The 24,396-nt window shown below is 42.1% G+C and overlaps 1 protein-coding gene across 3 annotated transcripts in view; it reads right to left on the bottom strand.

Moving 5' to 3' along the window:
• SYT7 (synaptotagmin 7) overlaps nt 1-18,630 on the bottom strand; it is a 272,500-nt gene extending 253,870 nt beyond the window's left edge. For all 3 annotated transcript variants that reach the window (XM_081934931.1, XM_081934932.1, XM_081934933.1), the window contains exon 1: nt 18,186-18,630. In XM_081934931.1, the coding sequence (XP_081791057.1) occupies nt 18,186-18,213 (28 nt within the window). In that variant the 5' untranslated portion in view covers nt 18,214-18,630. The remainder of the gene's footprint in view (nt 1-18,185) is intronic.
• Between the last annotated feature and the right edge of the window lie 5,766 nt (nt 18,631-24,396).

Here is a 24,396-nt window from a genome sequence, read left to right as displayed (position 1 = left end):
GTGAAATTCAGCAGGTTCTGACAGGTTCTGGAAAACTGGTAGCAGAAATTTTTAGTAGTTCGGAGAACCGGCAAATACCACCTCTGGCTGGCCCCCGAGTGGGTTGGGAATGGGGATTTTGCAGTATCCTTTCCCTTGCCACGCCCACAGAATCAGTAGCAAAACAAATTTGAATTTCACCACTGGTCATAAGTCACTTTTTTCATTGACATTGTGACTCTGAATGGTCACTAAGTGAACTGTTGTAAGTCAAGGACTATCTGTACAAGACTGGGCTGCTTGTCTACTTTATCCATTCTGTTTTGTTGCTCTTTTCCAAGGACTTGGGCTACCTGCTTCTTTCAATTGGAAATGCGTGAGATCTTCCACAGTGAAAGAGATGCTCTACCACTCACCTTTCCCAGTATGATTGGTTTCTGGGAAGATGGGGGGATGTTGAGTGCTGTCATTGCTGAGGACCTGCTTTTATTCACATAGGGCTCTTGTTTAAAAATAATATCAATGAAATAGAACATCAAGAGATCTTTCCCACCACTTTCCATCAAACACACTGTGCTCTGGGGTCATTTAGATTCAGCTCAGGATTCTGAGCGTTAAAGGCTGAATTAATCATGTGCACTGCAAACTTGCACACGATTATTTCAAGAACATTTCGCTGCATCTAATGGAACATATTTCCAGGTTTAATTTTAAGAGACTAGTATTCATGGCCATAGCGATAAGATTAAGTGTGTGTGTGTGTGTGTGTGTGTGTGTGTGTGTAAACATGCACACAGATGCTTGAAAATCTCTAATATGAAACTTCTCAGAATTTCATATCTACAAGGCAGGGTCTGTTTCATACTATCTTGTTAGAAGCCATGATGGCTAAGTATTCTGGGAAATGCAGAGACAGCACCTCTGGGATCTTCTGTATCAGGTTGGGAAAGATTATTGTGGTATTTGGATTGATGTCTCCTTGAATACTGGCTGGGTAATGTGTGATATAAAATAACAGACTAGTTGGTCTGTGGGTTGAATCTAGCTGGGCTCTTCTGAATATTGAAAAATCAAGGACCAATGTTTTCTTAGAAACCCGTGAAAAGTGTTTATTGCTCAATGTAGCTTATTGTGTTAATTTATTTACAGAGGCATTTGAAATTGTGTGGAGTAATGCTTTAAAATGTTTTGCTTCATTTTGTATACTGCATGTACAACTGTTTTTTTTTTTGTGTGTTTTTTGTATGATTGTTTTTCATTCAGCAATAGACCTGAAGCAAAACTTGCTGTTCTGCTGTTGGGTCACTTGAATTATAAAGTATAATCATGTGGCTTTCTACATCGTAGCCTGTATGTACAAAAACCGTTGTTACTCTTTATTTCTTTCATCAGCTTCATTAATACGTGAGTGGTAGTCAAACAGAAATATTTGGAGTTTATAAAAAGATTTCCATACTGCTTTGTCTCTCTTATTCGGATTCCTCCAAGCACCTTTGAGGGTTGTTCCCCACCCCCACCCCACTTTACTGGTGTGAGATATATATATCAACTGATAAGGAAGAGAACCCGTGGCTTAGTGGTTAAGACTCCTGCCTAAGATATATACAGCCCGGGTTCTAATCCCAGTAAGGGTATGGCTAGCTGATGAGAGGTAATTAGCTCGAAATAGATCTATCCTAGTCTCCCTTTATTTATTTATCAGTACAATTACAAAACACACACACACACACACACACACACACACATATATATATATACATACACACACACACAGTATATAACAAGAATAATGTGAGCTGGTGGCTAAAATGACAACAGAATGCTGATTAGCTATGAGAATTGCCCTAGTTATGCTTTGCAGCTGATACTGAGAGAATTCCTTCCATATATATATACTTTGTGTTTGTGAATAACGCCTCCTTTCTGATCTTGGATTCTACAGCAATAAGCTGAAGACCAGCCTTTGCCTTCAGGGGGTTAACAGAGGCTGCCAAATAATTCACATAGTAGCTTGAACACTTGAATGTATTACTGTAGTCTCCTGGTTTCTCTATGGCAAAGTGGCACACTGAGCCTTTCTTTTTTATCAGCATTAATCAGCTTGTTACAGGCCCTTGACAGAAGAACTAACAGCCATAGTTGAATAATTTTGACTTGCAAATAAGACAGCAGGTTATTTGTTTATTTTTTTTCTTTTCAGTGCTTCTTTAGACTTAGATGATGCTATGCTTAAGCTTTTAAGCGCAATTAAAATATAATATTCAGTCCAGACTCTCCCCTCCCTTCCTGATTCCAAACGAACAATCTGGACTTGCTGTGAAAGAGGCATCTGGATCTGGGATGGGAACAGTTATCTTTGATTACCTCTATTCACACAAATTTTGTACATTTGCTATCATGCTTCACAATATCTGCTCGAATCTGTAAAGCCTTAGAATTCATTGTAAACACCGGTCCAATAAAATATAATGCCTGCCCTGCATTTCTTATTCTGCGGGCCAATAGAGCAACAACTGCCATGTATAGAGAATGAGTTACAATCCAAATTATTAAATTTTGCAAATAGGGATGAGACCTAAAACAGATTCTGAACTAATAAAAATCAGCACCGAGTTGGACTGATTGGCCTTGAGGCTTATTCATGAATCATAGATGGATTCTGTATAGTTCTCCCAACTGTATCTTTATTCAGGTTACTTTCATATAGAAAAATGCATCATATGAATCTATTTTCAGAACTATAGTTGCAATCTCCAATGTCATCTCTCACAATAACAGGTGCCATTTTCCCCCCCAAGTACCTCACTTTTGAAACAAACCTGGCTAAATATGCAACCTACTTAATTTTTAGAACCACTGGGTTGTTGAATCTCTGGAAAAAATTGAATGCACTATATAAATTTTTGTAATGTGGCATAAAATTTACCAAGTAGCATTCTAATAAATTGCTGGCCTCCACTCCCATGCCAGCAATTGAACAGCCAACCAACCATTTTGTGAGAGTTCCTATAATACAAATTCAAAATTGCAAATATTCCAGTCAGTTCCCCAAATTTGGGGATTCTTGTTCTGTTAAAATGTCCTATGTGTTCTTGAATGGAAGATGAGATCAGATATTATTTCTAAAAATAAATATTCTGCCCAGTGGGACAGACAATTTTTAAAATGCTTTTTTTTAATAGAAAAGACTGACTATACTTACATCCCTTTCTCATTGAAAGCTTGTGTCTCTGTCCTCTGTGTATTGATCCACTGCCTTTTTGAAATCTTATACTACCAAATAGGATAGCACAAAATGGGAGGCATTCTGGATGTAAAAACAAAATGAAACACTCATTTGGAAAGAGTTATCTTTTGAACACTTGAGTGTGTTTTAAAAAAAAAACAGAGCAAGCATTTCTCCATAATTCTACCTTGAAGCAATTCTACATCACATACCAAGCTCTGACAAATTTTGTCCCACGAGTAACATATTAATAAGCAGTTGAATTGCAAACATGCTCAAGATACTTCATTTTTCAGACAGGAACCCAATTAGATTCTCATGCTGGGTCATTATTGGATAGGGACTCTATTATTTTTTTCCTGTAGGGAATTATCTACAGTTTTGGCTAGATACAACAATATACTGTGATTACATTTCATCAACAAACAATATTCCTTTTAGAGTAGCTTTTTTGAGATCAAAGCCGCACCCATCAGAATATCACACATTAATTAGAAGAGTTCAAATGAGTTAGAAATCCAAAGAGTTGTTTATTCATATGTGTATTTGTGATTTACCTATTCAGAATTACCTTCAAAGAACTATCTTCTTAAGAACATTAGTTGGGTCCTGCATATATAGAACATTTGTATAATTCCTACCTAAAATAACAAACACTTTTCAGGGTTATTGCACTTGCTAGAGAAAAGACTTTGGTTACATTTGAAATAGCCTAGGATGAAAAATCAAATCAATACTACGTTTCCTATTTTGCAGGAAATTGCAGCAAGAGCGATCTGACTTATTAATTTATTAAGCACAAAATAACGCAAAATGTTTTTTTTTATTCAGTGAGGATAAACTGGAAATTTATTACATGTCATCAACACAAATTATCAAATTATCAAGAAACTAATAACTTATTGAGGTTTTGACAACAACCACTCCCACCCCAAGAATGCCCCAGATTTTCCAAAATCACCAAATCTTAGAAGATGTAAGACAAAATTGTCAATTTATTTTTGGCACTTTCAGCCTGTCTGTCCATCCATCCATCCAGTTACTTTTTTATGAAGACATAATATCTCATTAGTAACGGTGGTAGCTGGCTTCAATTCTACAGTGTTAGTACTGGCATAGATGAGAAAAGGGCAGATTCAGATTTCTTGAAAGTCACTTCTGCCTCCCCTTATTAGAGATTATGGGGCTTCTAGTTGACATATGATTTCTAAATATATCACCTTTACATGATACCCTGATCTGTTCAGTATAATAGGTTCATAGCTGAACTGTCTTGACTATCAAATTAGCAGTTCTGTTCACAGTGTGTGGTGTGTGTGTGTGTGTGTGTGTGTGTGTGTGTGTGTGTGTGTGTAAGACCCCAAGAGAAATAGGACATTTTATGCACAAGCAGGAGATCCCCGAAGAGCAGGAGAAGCACATGGATGTCTCAGTTCGACAAACAAAATACGGCACCTCTTCATTTTACAAATCTGCATCAATGTGACGATATGATCAAATAAACTTCAAATTGAATTAGCCCATCAAAACTCTGTGTTTGTTTTTAATTCATAGTAATGTATATATGTATATTTGAACTGTCTTTTGCTCTTTGAACTAGTGAATTGGGGCTTGATTTTATGAAGAACCACTATAACTTAAGTTGGAGATCATGAAATAGATATGAGCAGTCCGGACAGGACCCTCTTTTAATTGCTTTAATTCCTATAAAGTCTGATGACTTTATAGGGACATGGAGGCTCAGTGGCTAAGATGCTGAGCTTGTCGATCAGAAAGGTCAGCAGTTCAGCGGTTCAAATCCCTAGAGCCGTGTAATGGAGTGAGCTCCCGTTACTTGTCCCAGCTTTTGCCAACCTAGCAGTTCGAAAGCACATAAAAATGCAAGTAGAAAAATAGGGACCATCTTTGGTGGGAAGGTAACAGCGTTCCATGCACCTTCAGCATTTAGTCATGCCGGTCACATAATCATGGAGATGTCTTTGGACAGTGCTGGCTCTTTGGCTTTGAAACAGAGATGAGCACCACCCCTAGAGTTGGGAACAACTAGCATATACATGCGAGGGGAACCTTTACCTTTACTGATGACTCAGAAAGTTAACTCTAAGACAAACGTCACCAACCTCCAGCCTTTCAGATGTTTTGAACTATAATTCCCTTTATCCAAAATTAATGTCTACAACAGCCAACCGTTGTAATAGTTGCAATGCACAATGTCTTGAGAGTGTAAGACTATGAGACATTACATCATGCAGAAGCTTCTTCATCTTCTTTAAACTAACAACATATTTAGAATATGAGAAACATTTTATGTACAGGTGGCCTTTGTTTAACAGCCACACTTTCAGTGACTATTCAAACTTACGATGGTGCTGAACAAGTGGTCGTTACATTTTATGTTGAAAGCAGCACCTCCACAGTCAGGTGATCACCGCTTTCAACTTTCTGTGTTGTCTTTGTACAAGCTAAGTCAATGGGGAAGCCAGAGGATGCCGCAAATGGTGACCACATGAAATTCTCAATTAACAACCCATGGGGATTTGCTTACCAAAGACAACCAAGGTTGCCAGAATCTCCATCACAAAGCAGTGCAGTGGAGGGATGTTGTGCTTTACAATTGCAACATCACTTAGTGATGGCATTCCATCAGCCCTGGTTGCCATAGTTAACCAATAATTACCTGCATAGTGTTTTTCCCCTGTGGAGCACCCCTTTTACACATTATTAAAGGGATGCACAAGATGACACCACAGGATCCCTTCCCACTTTGTAATTCTTAGCCCCAAAATTTCTACTCATGTCCCAAGGAAATTTTTCTTCATTGCTGGCAGTTAAGAGCCAGTAATGTTGTAGTGATATTTCACTAGGAGTCAGGGTATCCCTAACACAGCGATGGCGAACCTTTTTTGGCTCGCGTGCCATAAGTGGGGGGAGCGCAGGGGGGTCGTGTGCGGGTGTGCCACACCCATAATGCAATGCGCGGCCCCCAGTGCGCATGCACGCACTACAGGCGCTCCCCCTCCCATTTTTACATGCTTTTTTCACCCTCCCCAGGTTCCAGAGGCTTTATAGGAGCCTGGGAAGGGCGAAAACAGCCTCCCCTGCCCCCCCGGACGCCCTCCGGACAGTCCCTGAAGCCTTCGGAGTGCTCAAAACGACCCTCCGAGCAAACCGGAAGTCACTTCTGGTTTGCTCAGACGATCGTTTTGAGCGCTCTGAAGGCTTCAGGGACTGTCCGGAGGCTTCCCTGACGCCTCCGGAGGGCTTCCGGGGGGGCGGGGGAGGCTGTTTCCGCCCTTCCCAGGCTCCTATAAAGCCTCTGGAGCCTGGGGAGGGCAAAAATGGCTTTTAAAAAGGCTGAACTCAGCTGGCCAGCGCGCGCATGTACGCTGGCCAGCTGACAGGGCACCATCTCGCGTGCCCTGACAAATGGCTCTGCGTGCCACCTGTGGCACGCGTGCCATAAGTTCGCCATCATTGCCCTAACAGACATAGATTAGGTGACAAAAATGACTCCTTTTTCTTGCCTTCCCTAGAGAAAGAATTGGTCAAACAAAATCAGTGTGGGAAGGTCAAAGTTAATCTGATTTAAAATAAGTCTGAGAAAGAAATAGTAAGCCAACTCTTACAGGAAATTACACAACTCTCTTATCCTAATGGGAAAGGCATCTACTTGGCTTTTTGCTTCTCCAGGGCCCCATCCCTCTAGGTTGAAAGATCAATTGTTGAGTAATTTGGCTGGAAGTCAAGAATAAATAACTTACTATAAGAGGTTATATTTGCATCTGCCCAAAATAACTTAATGAACTGGCTTTGGTTCTGTCTCCACAGCCAACTTTACTGGAGTCAGTTTGGTGTAAGAATGAAAGTGCTGACCTAGAAACCAGGTGACAGAGAGTTCTAGGCCTCCTTTAGACATGAAATCCTCCTGGGTGAACTTGGGCCAGTCACACTTTCTCCAAGTAGAACCCACCTCACAGTTGTTGTATGGAGAATATTGAAAGGAGTGTCTGATATGTCCGCTGCCTTGAGTAGATGAAAATACATAAAAAGTGGAATAAAAATCTAGTAATACGAGGTAGACAAAAATGCCAAATGCAGCTTGAATACCTTTCTGCCTATGTGATGAACCATAATAATAATAATGTTGAAGAAAGAGACAGAGAGGCTAATTCTGGCTGCACAAGACCAATCCTAAAGAACAAATGCATACAAAGCCAGAATTGAGAAGACAGCAACAGATAGCAAGTGCAGCCTCTGCAAAGAAGCAGAAGAAAGATTAGCTACTACAAAAAGGTAGCCCATACCAATTACAAACTATGGAATGACAAAATAGCATGGTGCACTGGAAGATCTAAACCAAGGGCATCCAATTTAAGGCCCGTGGGCTGGATCCGGTTCCCAGGGTGCTTAGATCTGCCCTGGTGGGCTGCCCTAGAAACAGTGAAGGACTGGCCCACGGTGCCTCTGCCAGAGTTCAGAAGGGCCGTGGGGAGCCCTCCGAAGCTCCATTTTAGCTGGCAGAGAGCTGCAGGAAGCTGTCACAGACGAAAATGGAGCTCAATAGCCAGTTTTTGCTGGCAGATCAATTGTGCCATCACAGGTGCCCCCGACACCAGTGGCATTGAGCTGGCCACACCTACCCTGGCCATGCCCAGGGTCAATCACAACCTGATGCGGCCCTCAATGAAATCAAGTTTTCACACCCCGGATCTACAAGAAATACCATTTGCCTGCAAGCAAGAACTGGTGGGACCATACAATAGAGAAAGTCATAGAAAATGAAGAAGCTAAAGTGTTCTGGGACTTTGAAATTCAAGCAGACAGGCATCTGTCATATAGCAAGACACCAGATTTATCAATTGTTGATAAGAAAAAGAAAAAAAGTCTTGATGGTGTATGTGGCAGTACCAGGAGAGAGCAGAAGAGAAGAAAAAGAACTGGAGAAGATAACAAAATACAAAGAGCTGCAAATAGAAATGGAATGACTGTGGCAAAAGCAAAGACAGTACCAACAGTAATAGGTGCCTTGGGTGCAATCCCAAAACAACTGGAGCACCACTTGAACATCACTGGCATTGACAAATTCACCATCAATTAATCGGGGAAAAAACAGTTTTACTCAGAAGGAACGACTTACAGCCTGTGATGTTACTTGTAACACCATAAAACATCCACATCTGCCTATCCCATGTCCTTGGGAAGGACTCAATACGTGGATAAAATGCCAAATCCCAGTCTGAACATCTGGCTGACTATGTGATGAATCGTAATACTAATAATAACCCAATTTTGCATATATTATGGTCAGAAGCAGGTACCCTGCCCACTCTTACAGAAATCTGAAGAACTGGATTAGACAAAAAAATCTTTTATGCTTACATATTCTTACTCCCTTATGATTTATTTAACTGCTTTTGAAATTGATGGACATTGCAAAGCAATTTCTGGGTATGGCAGAGAAAACTGAAGTTTTTAAAGGGATTAAAATCTAATGAACGTGTGAATAAATAAACAAATAAACCTTCAAGGTCAGAACTGTATTTTGTTCAAACTACATATGATTGCGCATCATCATTATTAGCCAAAACAACCTTGAAAGCCTGGATCTGAGTGAGATAAAATGACTGTGATAAAGGATATATATTCAAATTTCTTTCTTTTCCTCATATATATATATAACATTGTACAAACACAATCATAGGAAGGGCATTCTAGAAGCAAGATTTTAATGTCCCACTCTAATTGTTCACCAGCTGATTATTTTGCTGGGCTTATGCATGCTATTTACTGACCACACAGTCCAATTCTTCCTGATGGTGAGCTAATGGCTATTCTTTATGGCTATTCTACTAAAACAGAAGTGGTTGTAAATTTGGAGCCAATCAGAAATCTGTATTTTAAATGCACATTTGTCAATGCTCAAAGTACAAAGAGACGCAACAGAATTATATTCTGTTTACTTTTCTCTGCCTCTCCCTTTGATAATGCTTTTTACAGAGTTATTGGTAGCAGAGTGGTTCCATTTTGATAGATAGTCTTGGAGTAATAATAATTTAAAGTATCATTAATACTTCCCCTGCATTCTAAAGCCTTTATCTTCTCATTAAAACAGGGGGAAGTGCCCAGCATCTTTCTTCTTTCTACGTAAGTTTCCCTTAATATCTGTGGACTAATTGAGAAGAAAGCTGGGGAGGGGGGGGGCTCTTTTTATCTACATTCAAACAGGCACTTCTCCTCTTACTCTGCTTGTCCTTTTTAAGCACAGTTTCTTCATGGCAGCCTTACTACCTGTCCTTTAAACCCTGCTCCTGTTAAATTCATCACCCATGTAGTCAGATCCTTGGGGATTTGAAAGATGGCAGCAATTATATTATCTCCATCAATCTTTATCACCATGTCAGCCTCCGATTCTCTCTGGAAGGTTAAGAGCTAAGTCCAGGGGTATTCCACCCCCCCCCCCACTTCGGATGAAGAAACCATCTTCTGATTTCAAGTCTGCACCGCACCCCCCAAATCTTTCCGCGACGGAAGATTGGCTTTAGCAAGAATGTGTTCATTTTTTTTTTCCTAACCCAAACGGGGGTTAATTTTAGCTGCCTGGCCTCACCTGCCGCTCGACTGGGGAGGACACAGGCAGGACGCACGACAACAGCTATTCCGGGAGACTGCTAACACCTGACAGCATCAAAGGAATTTTACAGCGAGGGGGCGGGATCTAGACCACAGACTAGAAGGAAAATGCGAGCGTCTGTCAAAGCAACAGTTTCATTCCTCTTACGCCCCAAGGACTCTTGGCCTTGGGCCTTTAACTCTTGTTAAAATCCCAAGAATGCCGGCTTCCAGCGAAGTCCTTACCCCACGGCTTAAGGATAACAGAAAACCCAGGTGGTTTGCTCAGCACCGTGTGATCGCTACAAAGATCCCGAGACAAATCAGTGGGGAAGCATCTTGGGTCACTAGCTTTAAAAAGGACACTGTGTGTGTGTGTCAAATATATATACAATATACAGTATTTTTTTTATATAGAAACAAAAAAGAGAAAAGAAAAGGAAGGAGCCAATTCGGAGAAGCCATGTGCGTGAGAAGAGCCACCTTGGTAGTTATCGCTGGGAGCGGCAGAGGGCGTGCCACTCAGCGAGGCAAAGACGGTACCGCGGCTGCAGTGCCGGCTCCGCCCCGCAGGCGAAATCTGACCGTGCTGGAAGAAGCGCCTAGCCCGCCGCAGCGAGGAGGAGATGCGCTGCGCACGCAGACCCTTTTCTCTCCCGGGAACCGCGCACCATTTCCGAAAGCCCGCGGGGAGCCGCTGCCCAGCCTTTCCTCGCCGGCCTTTCCACTCATCCCTCCCCGCTCCTTACAATACAAAGAGGGTCAGCTACATTTCTCCACCCCCTCCCCTGGTGTTTCCGCCGATTTTGAACCAGCCGGCCTCGAAGCCCCCTTCTTGTCTTGCCCCCTTTCTCCCTCCGGCGCTTTGCAAGAGGACTCGGACCTGTTTCTCCCCCGGGAAAAGAAAGAGCGGGGGTTGATTCGGGCTCCCTCGAGGCGCTTGGTTATTCCATATCCGCCTCCCCACATTAGCTCGGGTCAGAAAGCTCTTTGAGCCCTTAAGGGCAATAGCAGGAACCAGCCAAGCTCTGCGGGGCTCGCCGTCCAATACCGGCGGAGTTGATCAGCCCTCGGTTTGAAGCGAGCGAGGGAGCACGCGTCCCTTTGCCTTGGCTGGGAGGATCGTCGGACATGAGGTGCCCTCTTAATGAAAGGAAACGGATAGCAAAGCGACTCCGATAAGGTGGCCTTTATCTTGGGAGAGGGGTGGGGCAGGAACCCCACGCTCTCTTTTGCGCGCAACAATCCCTAGCGAGTTGTTACACTGCTCGCTCTCTCCCTCCCTCCCTGATTTGTCTCGTTCTGGAGTCAGCCGAGCAAATACCCCCATACCGATTCAAATCAGCACTGGCCGCACAATTTGAGGCGGGCACGTCTTTCCTAAAATAGGCAGACAATCTGGGTGGCAGCCTACGAATAAGTAGCAATACGCCCAAGGGGAATCAAGGATTGTTTCAACACTTACTATTTGTGACCACCCAACAGATATTTGGGTTCCTCGATAGGACTGCTTTTTTTAAAGCAATATTTTAATTAAAAGGAATGTTTATTCTGGGCTCGTTAATCTATAATGAGCAGCAATCTTGCCAACAGCTAACTGGTTTTTTGGATCCTAGGATGAAGCATTAGTGATAATTTAAACCTGTTGTCTCTTGACCACTTTGTCATAATTTGGCATGCCTTTGCTCAAGCCATTTCAGACAACATTTGATGGTTGACCTAATGACAATTTATGCATCCATTGAGTACATTTCTTGGCAATCGTGCACAGGAAGAAGGGTGGAATTATTTTTGACTCATAAGTGAGGGCAACAGTATTAATGCACACATGACACCTTTCCCAGTAACACCCTCTTTCATTCCCATATGGGAAAAACTTCAGGTGAATTTCTAACCATCCAGCCTTTTCATTTTGTAAACATCTGGTCAGATAAGGACTAAAGTCTTTTTACAAAGTATAGATAGCAAGGAGTTGAAACCAATACTGGTTTCGACTTCGACTTATAATAATGTGTTTGAAGTTATGATGGCACTGAAAAAAGTGACTTATGACCATACTCAAGAGTTACAACCCTCACACCATCCCCATGGTCATGTTATCAGGATTTGGGCACTTGGTAGTCGATTCGCATTTACCATGGTGGCAGCATCCTGCAGTCTTGTGATTGTGACTTTCCCAGCTGACTTCCAACAAGCAAAATCATGGGCAAACAGAGATTTCCCTAACAACTGTGTAATTCACTTAATGAGTCCATGATTCGCTTAACAACTACGGTAAAAATGATCATAAAATAAGGTTCAGTAATGATTTGCTTAACAGCCACACCACTTAGTGACTAACATTCATTTGGTCACACCAATTTTGCAGGTATGAATTGGAACAGGGGTAATTCTGAGTAATGCAAGTGAGATGCAATCTCCCTTTTGCTATGCATGATTACATCTAAAATCTTGATTATTTATCCTTTTATGTCACTGGTTGGCTTTTCTATGAAATGCCTGTTGTTTTTACTAGCTCAGTAACAGCAGTGCCACCGTGGCACTGTCCATTACACATCTTCAAACTTTTCAAAAGGTTGAAAATCTGAAGCAGCTTTATGAGTTAGGTTTCAGTGGTAAACCTAGCATCTTCTGTTCTTTCAATTTATTCTTCACAAAAGCAAGTCTGCCAAGAATCTAAAAGAGGGATGTAAACTCGATGAGACGGCCATCTCTAGCTTCCATTTTCTCCATGTAAATTACTTCCCCACTTCTACTCCTGCTTATCTACTTTTGTGTTCTGCATATGTGTTAATTGTGTGGTCAGTTTTTTCACAGACTGCTTTCTTCCTCTCCCCCTTTTCATATTTATTTAACTCAATCGTCTCCTCCTCCTTTCCCAAATCCCAAACTTCACACAACTCTTCTTGTCATAATTCCATTATTCATTTGCATGTGTCCTGCACCTGAGTTCACCCGTACTTGTTGCTAATGCTTCAAATAAACTCCGTGCCACCACATTTTTGCAGATATTGAAGTAGTGTGAATTGAACCACATTTCTAATTGACGTACAAGTGAGGCTAAAATTAATAATACAAAGCCTTGACATCTACAAAGACTTGAAGTTGTTGTGTAACATTTTCTGAGAAATGCAAATATAATACCGGTAATCCTTGGATTCATTTAGTAACTGTTCAAAGTTACAAAGCAGTGAAAAAACTCACAACTGGTCCTTGTACTTTCAACCTTCACAGCATCTGCAAGGTCATATGATCAAACTTCAGGCGCTTGGTAACCAGCATGTATTTACAATATTTTTTATTCTTATTTCTGTATTTTTATCCTTGATTAATGTACTTTATTCGCCTTATCTACACTGAGAGCATATGCACCAAAGACAAATTCCTTGTGTGTCCAATCACACTTGGCCAATAAAGAATTCTATTGTTGAAGGGTCACATTATGCCATCTGCGAACTTCCCAGCTACCTTCCATTAAGCAAGGTCAAAGCAGGAAACCAGATTCATTTAAAGACCACTTGATTTACCTAACAATTGCAGTGATTTGCTTGACCATGGCAAACAAGGTCATAACATTGCCACAATTGACTTAACAACCATCTTGCTTAACAACAAAACTTCTAGTCTCAATTGTGGTCATAAGTCAAGGACTACCTGTATTCTTGACCACAGAATCTGTATGCCAGATAAGACCTCTTTATCCCCATGAATTTAGCGTTCTATATGTACGTGTGACAATGCAATGGCCACATATCACAAGCAAGAGGACATCCATCTGCTGTGTCCAAGAAGATCAAATGAGGACAAATGGAATTTGAAGAAACAATTCTTTAGAGCTAGAAATTGACAATCTTTGAATAGGATTGATGTGAACTCTCCTGACATTTTATTCTCCAATTGTTGAAATAAAGTATCAGTTATTCCCATCCAAAATAACAAGGTGAAAAATGATACTTTTCTTAATCAGTTACCAATCATTAACTGATCGATCTGATCAATTTCTTGCTTTGGAATAAAAATTGTAATTGAACATATTTGGAATCACCAGATCGGGAGAGACTGATCAGTCTTTAGTCTAAATCTAAAATGAAGTTGTGTATAACATCCCATAGCCTCTATCCTATTGGTGGCAGTTGCATTTTATTTTCCCACATGCTCGCTGAATTTGTTTCTGAATAGGTCAAGTTATCTTATATTTTATCCCTGCTGTAACAGATCATGCCTGCAGCCCAAAACCAATAAGCAGCAAACAGGTCATAGGTGGGAGGAAGCAGTCCTGTTATTTCCCTTTCTTTCCAGTAACCATGCTCTGAATGTGTCTTTATAAAAGAGAGAAGACTGTTGCACTATATGCATTTATGAGAGAGAGTGTGTAATTTCTATGTAACAATGGAGCAATCCATGTGGGAGGAAGAGAAGGAGAGAAAGAGTTTTTACAACTGGATACAGCCATGCATTCAGCCTCTACCCCGACCCACTAGTTCAGGGGTGTCAAACTCACGCCCCGCAGGCTGGATGCGACACACACTGGCCACGGCCACCCCCAGTTTAGAGAAGGTGGGAAAAATCATGATATATCACATGACGTGATGTCACGAGTTTGACACCCATGTACTAGCTGTAGTCTTTAAGGCTAGAAAAGTTAGCCATGCCAGTTCTTCAGGCTTAAACAGATAAGCTATCACAATGTTAAGATTTTCAAATTCATTATTTTGTCTTGGATCATCTATGATATGTGCTGTGAAGACAGTTTGAATTTAATTCTTATCTATTCCTGATGGATTTCCAAGGTAGCAAACAGAAATGTGTAATACATTTGGAGTACCAAATTGCAAATAATTCATGCAGAAGATGAAGTTTGTTTCTGTTTCTCTACCAATCCCCTTTCTTCCTCCCATACACTTTCTGTGCTAGTGCATTGCAAACTCCATCTTTACTTGTATGTCACTCTAGAAGAAAGTTTCACTGAAATCAATGAGATTTATGAGCTTAGAATTGTTGTACACAAAATGAGCTCTGGAACTCTGCTATCAACCAGAATTAGACTCATTAAAAAACATTCAACCTAAGATTGTTTATGTAACATTAAAGAATGAAATAAAATACACTAAAAATAAATGTGGTGGGCATTAATTAAGGCACAAACCTCCTAGTGCATTGATTTCTATATGATTAATAGATTGCATTGATTTCTGTGGAATACTACAATTTAAAAAACATAAATTTCTTTATGTTTCAACTTTTAAAGAATCTGTATGTGTGAGGACACTTTGAATTCTGATAGAGGTGACATACATATCCTATGGGTTAGTTAAGGTATTAGTTAAGATGTGGGGAGGTTCTGCAGGTAAACAGATGGTAGAAACAACTCCAGTTTTCAACAAGATTTGAATTCATCAAGGAAGATATGAACAAGCATCACTATGCTATGAAATTCTGTGGAGCACAGCTAGTAATTGTCCACAGCCCCTATGCTAACCATTGGCTATAGTTAATATTGGAATAATTATCTTTACTGAGAAAGATGTATGCAGACTTTAGAGAACAGAATCTGACCTTCATTGATAAAAGGAAGGAAAGAGTTAAGGTTTACACTTACAGACCATGTATATGAGGAACAGAGTGCATAGGGTCAATTCAACTTAATCTGATCTTCAACACAAGGTTTTTTTAAAGGAACTGGGAAGCAGGATTATGCTAAATGACACCTTTAACATTAAAACTTTCTCTGCACTTCTCTTCCCAGAGCAAGAGGTCCTCATGGCTGTAATAGTTTGAAAATGAATTGCCAACCTAGCTATTGAAGTGCTACAATCTGTAGAAATGGGAATATACCACACACAAAAAAAACTACTTGAGACAACACAAGCTAACTTAACATACTTTTCTGAATTGTGTAGTGCAACTGTGAAAAATAAATTGGCAGGAACATAGAAAATATGTCTCCATGTACTATTCTTCAGCAGACTCCCTTCTGACTTGGCTCAATAGAGTTTTGACTTCTCTATTTTCCAAAAGAACAGGGGGAGGGGGATGAATTTAGAGGCCTACAAAAGCTGAGCTGAGACTGAGAAGAAAAGAACAGCTGTTCTGAATAGAAAATTATACACATAACACTAGCTATTAATGATGAATACTATAAAGGATGGTTCCTGGGTGTTCTTTCTGCTTCCACCTGAATAAAAGTAAAAGCAAGTCTGGAACAGTCAGACTGAAGTATATGCAATATAATTATTTTCTGTTAATGGTTGCCATAGGATATTTTCAAGGCTGATTATGGATTAAAGTTTTTTTTTCAATGGCAGCATAAGAATAGCCTTGCTGGAACAAACTAAGTTCTATCAGACCTTCATTGTTTTCCAGAAGTGACCAGATCTGATGCATCTGGCAACTATATAAAAGCAGACAGGAAGCCAAGAGTATCCATTCCTTCTAATCAAGTTGTTGCTTTTTCAAACAGCTTTGGTATATGAAGGTTACATCTATGCATACATTTGTAATTCCATCAACACACTACAAGTGTATGTATTTTTCCCTGTTTTATCACTACAACAATCTACTGATGTAAACCAGACCAGAGATTTCATCACTAGGGATTCGTAGCATCACCCAGTCATTCTTCTGCTAATGTAACAGTAAGGAGGTCAGGCTTTGTATCTTCTCATGAACAGCTGTGTAGTGATAACCTCTAACAGTGTCCTTTGAGATGATTGTAACCCAAGGAAATTCATAATTCAGACCCACGATCTAGCTCTCTTCTCTTCAATTTGACACACTGATCACACCACTCTGGCAGGTCCATCCACTCGAAGGGCACCCAGGTCAGGAAAGGAAACAAACTTTTTTGGCACTTCAGTAAATCACTGTGAAATTATATGTAGTCTGTACCTACAGATTTTGTTCATTGTGAAGAACTAGAAGCAGCATAAACTTGCAAGATACCCTTAGATTTTTCACAAGTTGATCTGTGGTCAGAAATCCCAAGTTTCAGCACTGGGGAGAGAAGCCTTACACTTCCCTGTCTTTTCTTTTCAAAGGCCACATAAAGAAACCACTAATGACCCTATTAATGGGCGAAACCTCCTTTAGTTGTTTAGGATTTTTATACACACATCCACAGCAGCACACAGTCACGACTTTCCATACTTTTGCTGCAACTTTTGATTGGGATTTAATCTTTCTCTTTGAATATGGAGGCAGATAGTGGTTAGATAGTACTCCCAAATTAAAACAGCCCTGGGGAGTGTAGGTGAGGTAGGATTAAATGCAAGTATGCCTGCTCACAGCAGGGCAGCGGTGATCGTTACATTCCTAGAAAAGCAAGCATTCAAGCATCTCAGGGACAAAAAAAAAAGGTTCGCTGGGGAAAAAAACAGGAGCTGCGGCCAGGCAGAAGCCTGTCTCGGACCAGGAGGAGAAAAGGCGAAGCGAGGCAGCTCGGGTCAAGCACTCGCGCTGGTAAGCAGGCGGCCGCGATCTGGGTCATACTTTCGCCCAGGAATACAGTAGCAGGTGCCGCCTCCTCCTCCGCGGCTCCGAAGGGCGGCGGATTCTTAAGAAAAGAGGCGGCGGCCGGAGAGAGTCTTCTCCCCCCCTCCCCAACCTATGGGCCGGGAAAAACTCCGTAAAGTCTAGCTAGGGAAGGCAAGGGAAGGGGGGGGGGCGGGCGTGACGACGACCTGCAGCAGGGCCCGGCCGCGTAGGCGAGGAGCCCAACTAGGGAGAGGGAGATCGGGAAACGACGCGCGCCTCTGTGGCCTCTTTTTCTCTCCCCCCCCCCCTTTCTCCTCCGTTCCAAATTCGGTCGGCGGCAACAGCCCCACTAGCCAGTCTCCGGGAGGCAAGGCGGTTATGGAGCCGGCTGGGCTCCGCCTCCTTAGGCGGCCCTGCTTCCCCCCCCCCCCGCTAAGTTCTCGCCGAGCCAGTTCCCCTCCACTCCTGCGCCCAGCGCACCCCTCGCAACCTCCTCCAAGCCAGGTCGCCGCGGAATGTGCTTCCCGCCACCGCCACCACCCGCCCCTTCTCGCCGCCGCAGCTACGAGACGCCGCCGAGCCCGACCCCTTCTCGCCGCCTCCTTAGCGAAGTGCCGGAGCCCTTCCCTCCACTCCCCAGGCTCCCCGCCCAATCAGCCGCGGGGAGTCATCCTCTTCCTCCTCCTTCAGGTGCGTGGAGCGGCGCCACCACCTCCGCCTCCCGATCCCCTCTCGCTCTTCTCTCTTCCCCGTCCCTCCGTACAAAGGCAGCCGCTCCCCCGACCCGCGCCGTCCGCGGCAAGTGCTCAGCGCTGCCCGGAGGGAGGGGGGAGCGGTCTCTTCCCCGATCGCCGTGCAGCTAGTTAGTCCGGCGGGGTCGAGGCGCGCCGCTGATTACCTTTGGCTGCGTCTGGGTCGAGGAACATTTTCTTCCCGGCGTGCGGCCAGCCCCTCGGACTGCTCCTCCAGGCGAAGTAAATCCCTCCGCTGTGGGTGTGCGAGGTGGCGGCGAGGCGGGATGCTTTCTTAGCGTAAAGCTCCCAGCCGTCTTCTCAGCGGCAAGCCCATCAGGCGCCGCACGGCAGCGAGGAAGGGGAGAAGCCACAGGCTGCGAACGGCCCCGGAGTGACCTCCACAAACAGGTTGGCGTCCCAGGCGGCGGACTGCTGGGAAAGAGCGGGAACCGGCATGAGGCTGGCTGGATGAATGGACGGAGGCGCCTTGTAGGCTGAGGCTCGCTGACTGATTCTCCTCCTCCACCCAGGAACACACCAAGCCTCCGGAGCCCTTCCCTTCCCCTCCCCTCCCCTCGATGTCTGTATGTGTGTGTGTGTGTGTGTGTGTGTGTGTGTGTGTGTGTGTGTGTGTGTGTGAAGAGAGTGAGAGTGAGAGAGAGAGGGTGTGTGTGAGTGAGAGAGAGAGAGCACGCGCGCGCGCGTCGCAAGCCTCCTCTCGCAGGCGTCCGGTTGCTGCTCGCTGCTGGTGGGCGAGGAAATTGCAAGGCAAAGCGAGGGAAAGACGTCGGCCCGGAGCAGCGCGAGAGTTTGATGCTCCTTTGGATTGCTCGCTCGTCCTCCCAAGGGAGGGGGGCTGTTTTACTCTTCGGCTAACCTGGCGGCTTTGCACGTGAGCTCCCCGTCTTCCGACAGCAGCAGTGAAAGAAGTCTCAAGAGTTGCCTGTGTGCCTCGCGAACTTCACACTAGAAGCGGCTCTGCCTTGAAAAAGGGTCTCCTGTACGCGTATTGTGCTTTTAAAAAAAAACCCAAGCAAAGAGCATCCAAACAGAAAGGGCGATGGGTGAGGGATCTGCCCAGCTAGTAGTTGGCTTGGAGGAGAAGTCTTTTTTCTCTCCATCACCCGCATGGTACTAAAACTCCAAAACCTATTAAAGGGGGTGTGGAGTGGAGTGGGGTGACACAAAAGCAAGCACCATCCAATTCAAGAGCAGGTGCCTAACGAACTTACCTCGCACCTGCAAAGGTAGCTCTTTCGTTCCCATTGCTTTTTTTTCCTTTTACGACGAGGACGTAGTTTGTAGTCTGTTCTGATTCCCTCAAGCAGTTTGTCAGTTCTGTTCACACTCCGAGTGATCCCCGAAGGATCTACTATCCTTCTCGAGGTTTTAATTTGGGTCTTTTGCGCAGACAGAATCCACTGGAAATAACCAGCAGGTTCCAAAGTCAGCTCCAGTTCAGGGTTTCTTTTGTTTCATGCCTTTAGTAAATTTTTAAAAAGCACCATCCTCTAGACTTCATGATACGGATAAAAATTTCTTGCCTGAGGAATCTCACCTAAAAACTGGACTGGATTTCGACTTTGCTGAAGATGAGTGAATTCTAGCTGAGGCCAGAAGAACATGATTTCTTGTTAGAGCAAATAAATGCATAGCATCTTGTTCCTGTCTGGCATCTTCTTCCTGTCTCTTGGGGTTGCATTAACATTTGCTAAAGATACTTGAAGAGTATCTTTGAAAACAAATTAGTCCAAATGTGTGAAGAAGTTTAAGTCATACAGTACACATTTTCATTACAAAGCTCTAAGAAAAGTTATATATATAAAAGCCAAGTACCACTCACTCATCATGAAATCTCCAGAACTGTAAAGCCTACAAACTTGAAATTTGGCAAGTATGTTCCTCTTGGCTTCTAGATGATCGCTAAGAAAGGAATTTTCAAAATGACAATCAGATCATTAGTATTTCTTATACAGTAATTAATACACTCTGATGCTAAGGCGTTCCACTCCCCCTTCCCACCTGAAAAGAACTCTGTTCCAACTGCCAGTTGCCTCACATTCTGTTACCTCAGTTCAAACTGTTAGACATTCCACTCCTTCACTCAGGAGCGGTCTGGGGCTCCTTACACTATTAAATGTCAGTACCTCACCAAAATGTCTATGCCTTCCACCTCTGGAACTGCTTCCGAACTCAAGGCAGAGGCAGCGATATTCCCTTATGTGTTTCAATCACCAACTATTACTGAGCCAACGGATTGAACCCGAGTGAACCAGATTTCTCCTACATTGCCCGATCACATAGTTTTGTCGCAAAGGACGGGTATCCAGTTAGTACTGTATATTAGAACAGAAAAGTAAGAAAGAAATTGAGCTCTAAAAACAGCCCCACTAGTATTTCCTTAGCAATTTAGTTCAAACTCATTCTGAATTTTGGAAGAAGTCATCTTTATTTAGCTGGATATTAATTCCATCCTGATGTAGTTATAACTGCAATGTATTTTTCCCTATGGCCTCAGAATCTTTTATTTAGATTTCACCTTTCCTTAAATATCTTATATTTAGTTCAAATTTCAGTTCATTTGTGAAAATACACATCGGGTGAGTTTTTAAAAAATTATCAGCTGCCTCCTCCTTACCTCCCAAATGAAAGTCTGGAGTAGCTTCACTGTCCACTTGACAAGGTTATTAAAGAGAGAATCATTGTGACATAATCTACGGATGTGTAGATTGCAACTAGAGTTTTAGATATTGTACATGTACAATTTTTTATATGAAATATTATATCATATTAAAGTGTTTAATTGCAGATTTGCACTCATTTTTCTTCACTGCTGGAAACTTTTTGAAAAATAACTCATTCACCCAAATTACAGTTCTATGATTCGGTTCAGCATATCCTTCTGGTTTTTTTTTTTTTTAAATTCTTCCATGTAACTGCTTCCTCATCCATCTCAAAATCCCCTCACCTCCTATCTTTCCCAGTTGCTATTTGTATGAGTTACTTTGTAAGAAAGATCAGTGTTAGGAGGAGACACTGTGAAATTGTTCAGGAGGTAAATAAGGAAATAACTAAAATTAAATGTGATCAACCAGAATGATAACTGGATGTCCCTTTGGGCTGCAGTCTCTGCACATTATGCTACTGAAATCAATGTGAATTAAGCAGCTTGAATATAAGGCTGTATCTATATAGCTCAATCCTGACTACATTAGGATTTTCTCCCAACTTTATTGAAATATAGTGTTGCAATCCAATTGTGCATATATTAACAAACAAATAAATCCTACTTGATTCAGTGGAAGTTATGCCATAAATCATTATTAAGCAGTTATTAGTGTTTTGGATATTACGAGTAAATTCTTTAACCTATTGCAGAAATAGTAACAGAAATCTGTCTCTGGAAACAAAGATAATATTGTTTTTCTCAGATGATATGCACTTTGTCTGGATATTCTAGGACCAATATTTTTTTAAAAACAGTTGTTTTGGAAATTGATAGCTAGAATAGCTTTCTTAAAAAGAATGCCCTGGGAATGCTACAAGTCTTTGTCTTCATTATTACAGTTGGCAAAGCTATTTCTTTTTAAGTTGCATTTCCTATCTCTCTGATTAACCCAATTCAGGGGCAGGGAGGGGTTTGAAAAAAGCAAGTAAAAAGAAAATATCAAAGTATATTATACATAATTATAATAATAATTACAATATATTATTGTAATTATAACAATTGTAATTACAATATTGTAAGGTCCCTGAGAATAGATCAATTGAAATATACTTCTTTTTAAAATGTCTTTAATATGATTTACTTCTTTTTGAAGAAGCAAACGTGATAGTAGAATATTTTGATTTCTTCATCTTGTGTTTGCAGCTTGATCTGGAAGAAGCATTTGTTTGCCTTTCTACAAATGCATTTTATTTTTATACTGACTGAGAACCAGATGAACTGCTTTTATTTCTCTCCCAAATAAGTTTGCCATATGCCAACAAAGAGGTAACAGGAATGGAGGAATATAACAGGTTACATTGTGCTGCATATGGCAGGTGCCCTAAATCATAGACATGTGGCATTTTATAATGTAACACAAGTCATTAAACACTGCATTGGATTATCAGCAAACTTACTATTTTAAAAAAATAATGAACAAATATTTTTAGCAAGCGCACTTAGGAGTAGTTTGTCTGACAATTGATTTTGTTTGCTTTCCCTGAGGCTATGAGAATTCACTTTTGTTCAAATGGGGAAGACAAATGAATAGCCTGTCCTATCTTTACCCTCAATATAATAAACATTCACCACCTGGTACAGGGTGCTATCTGCAGGGAAACAGGGAAGTTTTTGGTGGGAACCTTTCACTTAACTATTGACCGAAACCTAATTGTTCTAGTCTTTCTCACTACACTGCAGTGACGTGCAGTCAGGGGAGGCAGGGGAGGCACAGCCTCACCGCTCTCATCATGAAAATAAAAAAAATTACTCCGGGAAGCCGTGAAAGTGGCTGGGAGAGGCGCGCGGCTTGGTTTAGACTCCCTGGACATCTCAGCAGCAGCCCCAAGTCTGCCGATCTTGCCATTTTTGCATCGGGTGAGCCCGGGATCCTTGCAAGGGGAATGGGACCACGTGTGCAGGCGGCTCCCCAATGCCAGCCTCAGATCAGCGCAGCCGTGGTCCCCTTCATGTTGGCTTAGGAAGGAGGGGAATGGGACCATGTGTGCAGGGGAAGGGGATCGCGGCTGTGCTAATCTGAGGCTGTGCGCTGCTGAGGAGCTGCCTGCACACGTGGTCCCATTCCCCTTGCAAGGTTCCCAGGCTTGCCCGATGCAAAAAATACCTAGGTAACATCATCAGTGCTAGAAGGGGGGAGGAGGAGGAGAAAGGAGAAGTTTCTCTTCTCAGAAATGTCTTCTCAGTGGAGCTGCGGCAGCCTGTCTGTCCCTTTCTGACATTTCTGAGAAGAGAAACTTCTCCGTTTGGGCTGCGCCCGTGCGATCGGAGCAACCACGCAGTTTGATGACGTCACCAGCCTCACCAGTCATAAACCTCACCGCACGTCACTGCTACACTGTAATTTAAACCACTGACTGAAGCACATGCTTCTCACTGATCATTGTATATACATAATGTTGCAGTCACCTCCCTATGTGATGATAAAATGCTTCAGTTTGGGTGGCCGAAGTCTTTTACAAGCCCCTTGCCTAATCCTGATCTCAGGATGTTAATGTTTGATGACCTAAGGGTGGGAAAAGTCTGCTAAAAACCCTAGGAGCTTCTGCAGTATAAACAGGATAGCCTTATGAATACTGGAATAATAAAAAGAGACGACCATTCAGAACAATGAAAGTTAAAGGTCATGTGGTTAGGGACAGATAAATATTTTTCCATATCAGCTGGAAACAGAAAAGGAAGGAAACTTTAGTTCTGATTGATCACACTGTTACCAGAAGTAATTAATAGGGCGAAGCTGCTAAGAAAAATGAATTGCTGTACATTAGGTCTAAAAAATATTAACAAGGTCAACCCTGTACTTTATTAAGACTGGAAAGAAGAGATTTCTTTAGTTCTACATATTCAAAATGTTTATTGCTTTTGTAATTAGCTCCTACACAAGTGGGACAAGCTCTTGTGTAGATAAGACTCAACATAGATCAGATTTCTTTTGAAAGATGATCCCGGTGTCAAAACATTGCTCAGTCCAGGCTGGTAAAAATGTTTAGAGATGAAAAGAGGATGAAAGCAAGTAATGGTATATAGATATAAATCCTAACTTGAATGGGAATCACTCAACCTGGTGGCTGCTGGACTTCTGCCTGGGAAGCCTATTGATTTGTTTCAGATCATACAGTATATGTCCTACTCAAACTTTGCATGTGATAGCCAAATAATTAAGTGCACTGTTTTCTTTGGAAGAAGCACTCATGAGGTTGAGGTTGCAGTTGTAACAAAGTTAGAGCACAGCTGTATGCTTACTTCACACTCTGACTCAGAGGCATATGTAGATATTCCAGAGCCAGCAGATGAAATATACTGAAGGAAACAACTGCCCAAATATCATTTGTGTGGTGAGGTAGTCTAGATAGCTGGGTAAAGATGAGAGTTTGGTGTGAGAGAACTAGCTAAACTAGGTGGTGACAGAACTAGCTAGAAGTCTCTTATCTTTTAGATCAGTGTTTCTTAACCTTGGCAACTTTTAAGATCTGGAGACATCAGTTCTCAGATTTCCCCATCCAACATGCTGGGGAATTCTGGAGGTTGGTCCATTACATCTTAAATTTAGCTTTAGAAAGCCCCTTTCAAATATTACCTACTTCCAGGAGAGTTGTTGGGTAGGCTAGAATCAAATTTAACAAAGAGACGTTTGTAGAATAATAAAAAAA

Source organism: Natrix helvetica, assembly GCF_964273705.1.
Source record: "Natrix helvetica genome assembly, chromosome: 1".
Lineage (NCBI taxonomy): Eukaryota > Metazoa > Chordata > Lepidosauria > Squamata > Natricidae > Natrix > Natrix helvetica.
The sequence above is the reverse complement of the archived record's forward strand: the minus strand, read 5'-3'. Positions and strand labels throughout refer to the sequence as shown.